The sequence below is a fragment of the Ruditapes philippinarum genome, unplaced genomic scaffold (assembly GCF_026571515.1).
Source record: "Ruditapes philippinarum isolate M1 unplaced genomic scaffold, ASM2657151v2 ctg870_1_1_1_1, whole genome shotgun sequence".
NCBI classification, from domain to species: domain Eukaryota; kingdom Metazoa; phylum Mollusca; class Bivalvia; order Venerida; family Veneridae; genus Ruditapes; species Ruditapes philippinarum.
Genome location: NW_026864864.1, coordinates 128,242 through 140,645, shown reverse-complemented (window position 1 = coordinate 140,645; position 12,404 = coordinate 128,242). Strand labels below are relative to the sequence as shown.

The 12,404-nt window shown below is 33.5% G+C and overlaps 1 protein-coding gene across 1 annotated transcript in view; it reads left to right on the top strand.

The window, feature by feature from the left end:
- The first annotated feature begins 1,419 nt into the window (after positions 1–1,419).
- LOC132727102 (uncharacterized) overlaps positions 1,420–12,404 on the top strand; it is a 73,000-nt gene continuing 62,015 nt past the window's right edge. The window contains exons 1-11 of the mRNA XM_060712507.1: positions 1,420–1,476; positions 2,396–2,451; positions 3,219–3,825; positions 4,245–4,432; positions 4,833–4,887; positions 7,256–7,468; positions 8,122–8,240; positions 8,739–8,848; positions 9,260–9,364; positions 9,791–9,848; positions 12,027–12,204. Coding sequence (XP_060568490.1) covers positions 2,445–2,451; positions 3,219–3,825; positions 4,245–4,432; positions 4,833–4,887; positions 7,256–7,468; positions 8,122–8,240; positions 8,739–8,848; positions 9,260–9,364; positions 9,791–9,848; positions 12,027–12,204 — 1,640 coding nt within the window. The 5' untranslated portion in view covers positions 1,420–1,476; positions 2,396–2,444. The remainder of the gene's footprint in view (positions 1,477–2,395; positions 2,452–3,218; positions 3,826–4,244; positions 4,433–4,832; positions 4,888–7,255; positions 7,469–8,121; positions 8,241–8,738; positions 8,849–9,259; positions 9,365–9,790; positions 9,849–12,026; positions 12,205–12,404) is intronic.

The window sequence follows — 12,404 nt, the reverse complement described above, 5'->3', positions numbered from 1 at the left end:
TAACTGAGCGATGGCTGCTACTGCTTTCATCTGAATCTCGGACAAGTGCGAGTAACCAATAACGAAAGGTAGACAACTCTATATTTCAATAGCCTGCATCATCACTTTTTCATCATGGTCTTTGAAATTCTAAAAAAAATGTTTTGTTTTATTTTTTTTCCGGTCTTTTGGGATTATTAATTGATTCGAATACTGTTTGAATACCGCTTACGTCGGGGCTACAGTTGCGTGATATATGTATAGCACATTTCATTATCCCTCTTGAACAGACTCGATCTAGCCAAGTACGTCGTATGCATTTTTCCCCTTAATTGTTGTATTTCCTCTCGAGGGATCTGCCTTTCTCTAGATTTTAATTAATCTGTGAAGTCCGCAGTTTACCCGTTTTGGTGTGTATGTGTGTGTGATTTTTTGGTGTGTATGTGTGTGTGGTTTTTTCTTACTTTTTTAACTTTTTGTTGTTTAAACTGGGCTTTAACTTTGATTACCTTCTACACAATGCAAGTTAGGTGCATTGATTTAATGGAATGTTATTAATTAAATGACCAGTTGAAAAGAAAAGATTTCCGATTTCAAAACGAGTGTGTACTTTTCTTTTTCCGATTTCAAAACGAGTATGTACTTTTCTTATCATAAATAAGATATTTTTTTATAAATCTAACAATTAAGAGTAAGCATGCATAAACATTCCTACATGCATAGAGATAAATTAGGTGTATGTAATTGTATGTATAAAACTTATGTCAAATATTTAAATATTGTAAGATCACAGTTTATTATTAATCCAAGGCTATATTTAATATATAGCATGGCGTTTCATCGTTCGCAATAATTTTCATGGTCAAATCGTCCTTTGTCATAAAAAACGTCCTTTTTTGAAAAGCATGCAATTGGCTTAAGTACGAATTTTCCTGATTCGAATCGTTTTTCATTCAAGTTACTTCCCTTAACAGCCGCATCACTTGCAATTAACCGGATCAATTACTCCGCGTGACCCAGTTTGTTACCTGTGCCGGTTTCTTGAAAATCCTGGACATGTCAATGCCATATTGCAATGAAACTATAGTATATTTAACATGTATGATGTAACTATATAACCAAGTTTTAAATTTTATAACATCCTATGCAAATTTTAATTGTTTTAAGGGACTATTTATTTGATTTTTAATTAACACCGAAACCTTATTACCGCCAAAATGGCAGCCATCGATTAATTAGCACCAAATATCATCGAATTTTTTAACGATTTTCAAAGATTTCCAACATTATTTTATCTAACAGGTATGGCACTTAGCTAAATTATTTACTTTTCTATCAATTGCTGTTAATCACTCTTGCATTGGCATGTTATTTGTAACTCGTCACGGATGTGCAAAATTTGCGAACAAAGTTGAACGGGACGCTTCTAAAATTTCACTGGCTGCCGTCTGAAAGCGGGTCCAATCATGGCCGACTTTCTATCGTATTTTCATCAAGGTACCCTGCTAAGTTTGAGAGGCAAAAATTCGTAGTGTTAACAGCGATTGTGAAGTTAATTTTACAAAGTATCAATTATTCTCGCAAAATATGATTCATATAAAAAAACTCATTTATTTACTTTGTTGCCATGTAATTTGAAAATGAAATTACAGAGATGGTTTATTTTTATTTTTTGTTAGAAAATACTGTCAACTAATTTTGAATAATATTTGAAGTGATACTAACTGAAAATGTTCCATCTGTGATAAGCATGGACTACTTTTTATTGTCTCAATTTCTTGGATATATATGAAAAACCTTGATGTATTGTTGAGAACAAAAGCAAATGTTTTCTGGTGTCAAAATGGTTTGGTAGATATGTTCATAATAACGGCTACATCCTTGTATAGAACACTGGGTCTAAACCAGGAGTATATATAAGGTTCATTCCGTTTTCTATATTTTATTATATACAAGTTTTACTCCTGAAAAATACGTAGGGGTTTAATCCAGGAAATTGTCAGTTTTATAGTGAGGAAATAATATTATATATATATCAAATTAAAAAGTGTTGAGGAAGCTTTAATAAATTTACTGCCATCATGTTTTTATGCTTGCTTTTTTAGACTTCACAAATACAACATAGATCTACTAAAAGTATGTTTTCTTGTTCATATTTTTCATAAATTTACCTTCTAATCAAGCTAGCCAAAAAAGAAGGTAGACTAGAAATGACTTATCCCTCCAGACAATTGCCAACGTTTTTTCAGATCAGTATATTTATTATTTACTTGGGGGTAATACACTATTTTTCATAATGATGGATTAATTTTATCAGTATTTATTGGCAAGTCATGACATCTGTATTAAAATTTTATTATTTGACAACTTGTATATACACATGTATGTATCATTATATGTTCTGATTTATTTTCAGGATTTTGTTTGTAGTCTTATGAAAATGTCAGAATAAGCAAAGAACAGATATGGCAGGTATGTATAAGCTATAGACTTTAACCGCTCTCTTGCTTGTGCTATATATTTATAGTAAAAAAAAAAAAATAATGAAATTGTACATCATGCAGTTTGATATATAAAGTCTCCATTGTATTTTTTAAGCAACATTTGGTGTACATCATCATGGTAGGCGAAACACTTGTTTTGGAAATTTGAAAATGCTAGAAGTACAAACTCTAGTCTGGCAGCACAATTTCTCTGTACATTTTAGTTTATCAAATGTTATGAAATTAAGTTAGCAAGAATTCAAGGTTTGACTGATTGCTTTAAAAGACTCACATTGAACTGTTCAGAATCATTGTTCTAGAAATAAGATGTATCTTTAAAGCTTTTTATTTTTCAACCAAGTCATTATGCGTTTGAATATTTGATATATTAGATGGTATTTCCATCTTTAGGAATATTCTCTGTTTTTGTCTTATGTCCCAGATTTTAGTTTTCACTCACATACAAACTTTGCTTTCGTGTGCCAAAGGCATCTGTTTAGGAAAAATAATTTAATATTTTCATATTTAATTTCCTTTGTTTCTTTTTTATACTTAACTTTTTGCATATGGGAAAGCGGACAATTAAATTGACAGCTAGCTAGGCAGAGTAGGCTGTTATGGGAGAGGACATGAGAAAAAATTATACTTTAACAATTTCTATTTAGAATTTTTATTTAATGTCAATTCATTATTTATTATCCATTGTAACACAGTTTCACATAACAGATATGATTTCCCCAAATTTGTCTATTACAGATGGTAAAGATACTGCCAGAAAACAGGAATTAAGAATGGCTTCTCAGGAAAGTTCGGGTTCATCACAAACAGTGAGAACCCGAAGTGATTCAAGAGACCGTGGTAATAATGAAATGCCAGTCTTGTCTAGATCCAACTCAAGGTCAGATACGTCACATGTGAGATCAGAATCAAAGGAAAGAACATCTGGTTCCTCTCGTAGTGAGAGTCGTGAAAGGTCAAAGTCAGAGGTGACATTATCAAAATCTAAGGACTCGCCTGGCCCAGCGGCCAAACCTGAATCTCGTGAGTTATCAAAATCGTCCAAGTCAGACATTGTTAAGAGTAAGTCGGATAGTAAACATAAATCTGAATCTCCAGATAAAAAGTCTAAGTTCTCTGATGGTGAGAAGAAAACAAAGTCAACGCCACCTGTGTTAGAGGTCCCACCCCCTGAGCCAGAACATAAGGAACCTATCAGATTAAAACTTTCTTTATCACAGATTAGATCATACAAGTCCAATCCTCTAGATGACACAGATTCAGCTTCTTCTTTTGACGATTATGAAGAGCCAGTCGGAAAGAAAAAAGCGAAGAAGAAAGATGGCAGTTCTGGAAAAAAGAAAAGGTATATTTTATAACATATGAACTTCTACTTGTTGATATTTGTCTCGGTTATGTGAACAATCAGACATTGTGAGGAAAATTTAAATATTAATGTTAATATTATGGTTGATTTCATAAAATGGGTTGATTATGTAATGAAATAAATGTAATTTTTTGAATCAATTTTGTAATTGACACAGTCAGTTTATGCAATCCTGATATCAGGCACATTCAGTGCAACCTATTCATTCTAGGTAATGACTATGATAATTTTTTGCAGAATAATTATTTGAGTTCACAGGTTTTAAGAGCATATTCATTCAATGATTATTGGTATGTTTACTTATTTAAAATCAGCTTTTAACAGTGCAACTACAAGTAATTCTGATTAAATTTATTTGGTCTAGATTTAAAATTGGTTATCTTTTTTCTTATCATTAGAAGCAAAGATAAAGACAAAGCAAGGAAGTCTAAATCTCAGCCAATGGATCTAGACTCCCAGCCGCCACCAGAACTTGAACTTATGGAGACCGGAGAGGTACCGGCTATTAGCAGTGATGCCGAAGCAAGTTTGAACACTGATCCCGAGCCCTTACCTCCACCAGATATGGATATTTCCACTGATGCAGGTATTAATCTAAGTCTCTTTCTTGTAATCAGAAATCTTCAGAATCACTGTTAGTGCGATACAGAAAAAGGTTCATATAATGAAATGTTCACCGGAGGTCAGTCTGATGGATTATTGATATATATTGGTTTGTCTTTATTGATATTTGATAGAAATCAATAGACACCTCTCACATGGAGCAAGATTAATCTCATGAAACAAACATTTTCTTTCTAGTTTGAAATATTGGTATCCATTTTTTAACACCTTTCACCAAACTAAAGATATTTAAAAAAAAAATTAAGGTGATGCTCATGAACAGGTATTTTAACCTTTTCAAAATATAAATGGATCTCTCAGGAATTGCATTTAAGTATTTTAAGTAAGAGATTTTGATAGCATGCACTATTTATGCATTTCAGGTCTAGGTGGCAGTTACATGGATATGGAGGATGATGAACCGCAGAGTCAAGAAATGTAAGTCATTCTGCATGTTTATAGTGTAACATTACGAAGACATTTAATATATTAAGGTGTATTTTTTTCAATGATTGGCATTAAATGTTCATCTTACAACTCATTGATAATTAGTCATTGACTATTTGTGACATCATGAAATATATCAAGGCAAATTGACTTGATGAACAATTTCTTTAATGACAAAAAATACTGATTCTTACATTGTTTCATACACACTGCAGATCATATTTTTTGTTGTGGTATTATTATGCCCCCATTTCGAAGAAAAGGGGGTATATTGCTTTGCACTTGTCGGTCCGTCGGTCCGTTGGTCCGTCGGTCCGTAGACCAAATGGTTTCCGAGTGATAACTAAAGAACCCTTAGGCCTAGGAACTTCAAACTTGGTATGGTGATTGGTCATGATCAGTAGATGATCCCTATTGATTTTGGGGTCAAGGGGTCAAAGGTCAAGGTCACATTGACCTTGTAAGCAAAAACGGTTTCCAATCAATAACTAAAGAACTTTAAGGCCTAGGAACTTCAAACTTTTTATGGTGATTGGTCATGATCAGTAGATGACCCCTATTGATTTTGGGGTCAAGGGGTCAAAGGTCAAGGTCACATTGACCTTGTAAGCAAAAACGGTTTCCAATCAATAACTAAAGAACTTTAAGGCCTAGGAACTTCAAACTTTTTATGGTGATTGGTCATGATCAGTAGATGACCCCTATTGATTTTGGGGTCAAGGGGTCAAAGGTCAAGGTCACATTGACCTTGTAAGCAATAACGGTTTCTGATCAATAACTAAAGAACTTTAAGGCCTAGGAACTTCAAACTTGGTATGGTGATTGGTCATGATCAGTAGATGACCCCTATTGATTTTGGGGTCAATGGGTCAAAGGTCAAGGTCACATTGACCTCTTGGGTAAAAACGGTTTCTGATCATTAACAAAAGAACCCTTAGGCCTAGGAACTTTAAACTTGGTATGGTGATTGGTCATGACGAGCAGATGACCCTATTGATTTTGGGGTTAAGGGGGTCAAAGGTCAAGGTCACATTGACCTTGTAGGTAAGAACGATTTCCGATCAATAACGAAAGAACCCTTAGGCCTAGGAACTTCAAACTTGGTATGGTGATTGGTCATGACCAGCAGATGACCCCTATTGATTTTGGGGTTAAGGGGTCAAAGGTCAAGGTCACATTGACTTTGTAGGTAAAAACGGTTTCCGATCAATAACGAAAGAACCCTTAGGCCTAGGGACTTCAAACTTGATATGGTGATTGGTCATGATCAGTAGATGACCCCTATTGATTTGGGTCAAGGGGTCAAAGGTCAAGGTCACATTTACCTCTTAGGTAAAAACGGTTTCCGATCAATAACTAAAGAAACCTTAGGCCTAGGAACTTCAAACTTGGTATGGTGATTGGTCATGACAGTAGATGACCCCTATTGATATTGGGGTTAAGGGGTCAAAGGGCAAGGTCACATTGACCTTGTAGGTAAAAATGCTTTCAAATCAATAACTTAAGAACCCTTTGGCCTAGGAACTTCAAACATGGTATGGTGATTGGTCATGACCAGCAGATGACCTATTGATTTTGGGGTCAAGGGGTCAAAGGTCAAGGTCACATTGACTTTGTATGTTAAAACGGTTTCCGATCAATTAACTAAAAACGCTTAGGCCTAGGAACTTCAAACTTTGTATGATGATTGGTCGTGACCAGCAGATGACCCTATTGAGTTTTGGGTCAAGGGGTCAAAGGTTAAGGTCATGACCAGTAGATACTTGATAACCCTTATTAAATGTTTGATCACTGGGTCAGAAGTCATGCATAATAACCTTTTCACATGACTAATTGGCTGCTGATAGGGGGCATACATGTTTTACAAACATATCTTGTTATTCATGGTGTTTTATACAGTATATATTATTTGTATAAGAATTTGGATAATTTGATTATTTAACCCTTAGCCTGCTGGTTGCTACTGAATGTACATGCTTCAGATCATAGTCTGCACAGTTCCTTCTTCAATCAATACATTTTTGAAATTTTCCCTAAAAATGACATATTAGCCACGTCACAACAAAATCAACATAGTGCGTTTGCGACCAGCTTGGATCCAGACCAGTCTGCGCATCTGTGCAGTCTTGATCCACGTTGTTCGTTATCAGTTTCTCTACTTGTAATAGGGTTAGTAAGCGAACAGCATGGATCCTGATCAGACTGCGCGGATGTGCAGGCTGGTCTGGATCCATGCTGGTCGCAAACGCTCTATGTTGGTTTTTTCGTGATGCGGCTCATATGGTCTTGTCAAGAATAAAATACGGACAAGTTCATTTAAGATATTTAGTGTGGTTAAATGTATATCTATATATTTCAGTGGAAAGATATGCTCGTTTTGTTCATGTGGTATGAAGAGTCTGTTAGGTCAGGGAGAACTATGTAGATATGAACCAACGCCAGACTTCAATCCCTTCAGCAAAGCTGCTGCACTCAAAGCCGCTAAGAAGTCAAGCATGGATGTTGAAGACAGACCTTTAGATAAGGGTCCTAAACCTTTAACATCAAGAAGGAATAGAGGGCCTCTGAAAAGGTAAATATTTGTCTTTAAACTCTTGGCAATTTCTTCCCTTCAACTAGGGCAGATGTAAGATCTTTACTGATTTTTGCAGACAAACTGTTTCCCTTTTTGAGAAAAAATTTTCTGAATTGGTACCAAACAGGAGTAACATGTAATATGATTATTGATATGAATAAAACTTATGTCACGGATAAGTTAGTTTTTCAACATTTTTTTCTTCAAATTTCTCAAAGAGCCATATAATTCTCCCAATTTAAGGAAGAGCCCTTTCCAGCTGTTATGTGATTTTAAATACAGGTAATTACTAAACATGACTGATATATGACAGTTTGGTATCAATTCTCTGCAGAAAGCTCGCACATTCATTAAAAAAAAGGATTTTTCCTTTTCATTATACATTATGCTAAGTTTTACCCCCCCAAAAAAAAATATGTGACTGTGTGATAGGAAAAGGTATAAATTAGTTTTCAGTTTTATTAGAAATTTTACGATTTTGAAACTACAAGTACAAAAAACATTGTCTTGCACTTAAATAATAATTATGATTAAGTGCAAATAAATTATGGGATGTTATTTGTAAATGTGAAGGAGGCCAATGGAACTATCTTTAATGCTTAAATATTCTTAAGTTGTCATCATCATATTACATTGTTATTATTTTTCAGAGATTCATTCCGGTCTCCTCGGCGTGGTTTAGATGATGACCAGTGTGAAGGTTTTGATGAACTAGCTACAGTTGGTTTCCATGACGATACAGAAATTACATCAGTCTTTGAACAGTCTGGTATGTTATATACTTTGTCTCTTTACTGAAAACTGCATAGTTAGCTCAAAAAATATATAGTACTGACAGCTTAATGGAACACACCGTTTGTAAAGCTGTGTAACATTTAATACATTGTTGACAAACTTCAGAGCAGTCAATTTGTTGTTCTAAGATTCTTTGCTGTTATTATCCAGTAAATATTGCACACAGGGCCGCTATCCACTTGTAAATTTGAAGAATCACTATTCAATGTAATTCAAGCTTAATCTGCTGGAACAGAGAGTGATGAGCTTTTGTCATCAATATAGAGTCAGTCCAGGCTGTACATTCATTCAATATAATCTGACTTTATACTTTTGGTTGCTCAATGCTTGTGTTTTGATATTGAAATTCTTTAAACATTTAATGTACTGTTCATATTTCAAAGCAGGGCATATCTGTTACAAAAATTTTAGAAGGTTAAGTGTTCAAAATAAAAATGAATATTTTACAATTATACGTGTTTCAATATTTTAGGTCATACCTGGGCTCATCACTGTTGTGCAGCATGGTCTGAAGGTGTGATCCAGAATGAAGACTGTGTCCTCAAGTATGTTGACCAAGCTGTTGTATCAGGGCTATCTAAAGTAAGTGTTACTAATACCTGAACGAAACATCTTTCATTCTTTTAAATCACATTCTATAACCATTTCAAGGGTACAAATGCTTGCCTTCACTATTATATTTAGGAATTTAAGGTACTTCTATGATTTAATTAAGGTTGACAGACTTTCTTCCATAAAAAGTTGATAGAAGTCAACCTTTTTGGAAGTAGATGTTAAATAAAGCAGTTATTATATTATGTAAACTGTAGAGAAAATATTATGATGTAGAAATAGCAATCACAGAAATTGTTATTTTCAAGATTTATCATGTCTTTGATATTGTGGAAGAGGTTCATCATAAGATATTAAAATGAATGAAATACAGATGAATCACATTTAGTCTTGAACCGGTGATTAATATTGATAATGTAAATTTTACACATTATGTCACAGCGATGCAGCTACTGTTCCCGCTATGGTGCTACAATCAACTGCAGATATCCACAGTGCAATAAAATATATCATTATCCCTGTGCTTCTGGTGGAGGCTGTTTTCAGGTATATATCCAGTATAACATTGTCAAAACACTACGTTCATGTAATCTTAAAGGTCGTTTACTTAAAATCTTTTGTCTGTTTTTTCTTTGGGTTCAAAATATTGGCTTGGGTTGCTGAATATTATTATGTGGAGTAAACTCCAGAATCTGCTACTACCTGATATTAAGTTCCAGGGGCTTCTTGGTACATGATTTCTCCGATGCTACTTTAAAAGGCTCCATATGACCTAACATAGTGTTGTGATGCAAAATCAGCCGGGAATATGTTTTAAAAAAAATAAACACTTAATGTTAAATTTTACTATAAATTACACCCACTCTTGACTTTAAACAAAAGATCATTGTTAAGAGGTTTTACATATAACTTTTGTTTGAATGTATGCAATGTGTGATGACAACAATTGAATGTATAACTTCTTTATTCCAGGATATCAAGACTCTTTCCTTGCTCTGCCCGGAACATTCTGACGAGGCCCAAACTATTGGTTAGTATTATGTAAAATTAGGCTGTATTTCTCCATAACACAGGGGATCATTTTACATACATTTCTCTTTCGTTTTAATGAATATTTGCTTACTATACCTGTACCTCTTGAAGTTCAATGTATGATGTATGTTAACTGTATACAAGAAGCAGAATTTTATCTTCTTTACTATAATTTCGCTTATACAATAATAATTTCTGCATAGAAATTGCCAATACATAACTGTTAGGCAAGTCTCAAGGCATTAAAGAGACTAGTCCTGGTTGGAATGCAAAATCATCATTTATTAATTTAACCTTTAGCTTGATAGCCGCAAATTAATTTACCCATGCAACCAGTGTGCAAACATCAGTGCCATCTGATCATGGCTTTGTTAGCTATTAAGTCAGTTTATATTTTGAAAATGTCCCTTAAAAATGATGACTGGTTTTGTCTAGATTGATCATTTAAGATAATTAGGATAAAGGGATATCATTATTAAAATGCTAAAATTTAGCAGCCAACAGCATACAGTCTGGTCAGATTCCACAGAAATGTTGCCTGGCCTGGCTTTATACTTGTGGCATAGACAACACCATATTGCTGTCCGTTTCTAGTGTTAATGAAATTTACTAGTGCTTTTTGTCAATGTGAATGGTTATTCTTTATATTGTTACAGATTCAGCAGGTAATATAAGAGTGTTTACTAATGTTGGGTTTTGGTGTTCTTTTTTTTCTTTTGAAAGGCACAATTGGTTTTAATCTTTTGTGATCACTTTATCTTATGTGGGTTGTAATTTATAATAATATTTGTCTATAAGTATTTATTAGGAAGTCTTGAAAATCATGTCATGGAAAGTTGCCTGTTTCTTAAATAAATTCACCTAGCATGCTAGTTTACAGATGGTTGCTGGTTTGTGCCAGAAATAATGCACAATGGAGCACCCAGGTCTTCCTCCATTAGTAAAGCTGGAAAGTAGCAATATGACCTATACCATAGATTGGTTGTGCCTTAAAACTAGCATAGTTTCATTAAATAAATCTATTAAAATGAATTAAGTTACATTTTGATTTCTTTAAAATATGTCCAATCAGGAGTCTGGTCTGTTTCCCTTTTATGTACAACATTGAACTTGTCTTGTACTTTATATCCTGCTACAGGGATCACCTGCTTTGGTCACACCTTTTGTATTTTTGAATAGAAATGTTTGAAAATAACCAAAATTTGGAGGTATTTTGTACATAATTGATTTTTAGATGCACATTTTTTTCTTGAAAAAAAGAAAAGAAAGAGAGATACATGTACATGTATATTGGCAGCCCCCATGAAAGTTACCTTGGTTGCCATTCAAGAGCTTAAATACAGATGCCTGAAAATAGCTGATGTCACAATTTCAACTTATTTTTGCGGGGAACATGTTTATATTTCACAAGAAAAATAATCGCAGAAAATTTAGACACATTGTTATATTATGTAATATGTTTGGACACAGTTTGATTTAAATATTAACTTTTATTGCAATGCTAAAATCACATAACATGATTTTGTTTTTCTTAATATTATTATTTTACTTATTCTTTTCTAAATATTTAATGCATCTTTGAATGATATTTCTAAGATGGCCTTAAGAAATGTGTGTAATGGAAATGTTCAATTCAAATGCATAATACAGATTAAAGGAACATTCTACTGTATAAGTGGCTATTTCGGCATGTCGAAAAGTTAGATTTTTTAATTTCAAACATTTAGTGTGATGAAAAATATTGATTAGTGCAAAGTTTAATGACAGTTTGGTTGATATATAAGCTTGAGACAAAGTTTTAGCGATTTTTGTCAGTTCATGTATTTCACCTTGTCGCTGACTTAATCACTTATACAGTAGGTCTTTTCCAATTATAATTCCCAATGATTAAAATTGCCATCTCTGATGAATTAAATAGAATTTTGTAATTTTGCATTTTATTTTGTGAACAATAATGCTAAAGGAAAAGTATAAAAGAAAAATAATTTTTGAACCCATGATGTGTGCTGAAATGAAGGTTTAGAAAAAGTGTTTCTTGAGTCTTTTGTTTACGTGAGAATAAACTTAAGGGAAAAGTAAGTTTCTATGTTTAGAAAAAAAAAAGAAATTGAGAAGTAGTTTTTGTCCTTATGCAGTCAGTATTTTGTTTTCATTGACAACTATTTATATATTTCAGCTGGTGACGAGGCTGTATGTATTGTATGTAATATTGTGGGTAACATCGGGGAGCAGTTATTTTGTACAAGTTGTGGTCACCATTACCATGGTAACTGCCTACATCCAGCAGTGGAGGTGAATCCTACAGTACGAGCAGGCTGGCAGTGTCCAGACTGTAAAATTTGTCAAATGTGCAGGTAATTTAAATATACAAAATGTATTAATTTTTGTTTGTTATCCATGTCTGGGAAACTTGGAGAAAGTCATAGTTGGTATGTCATCTAATAAAGTAATAATTGTAATCTTTAATTATGTCAATAAGAAACATTTAACAGTACATTGTAGATAAATTGATAAAGATTTTGGCAGGTATCTTTTATGTGTGAATTCTAAGTAT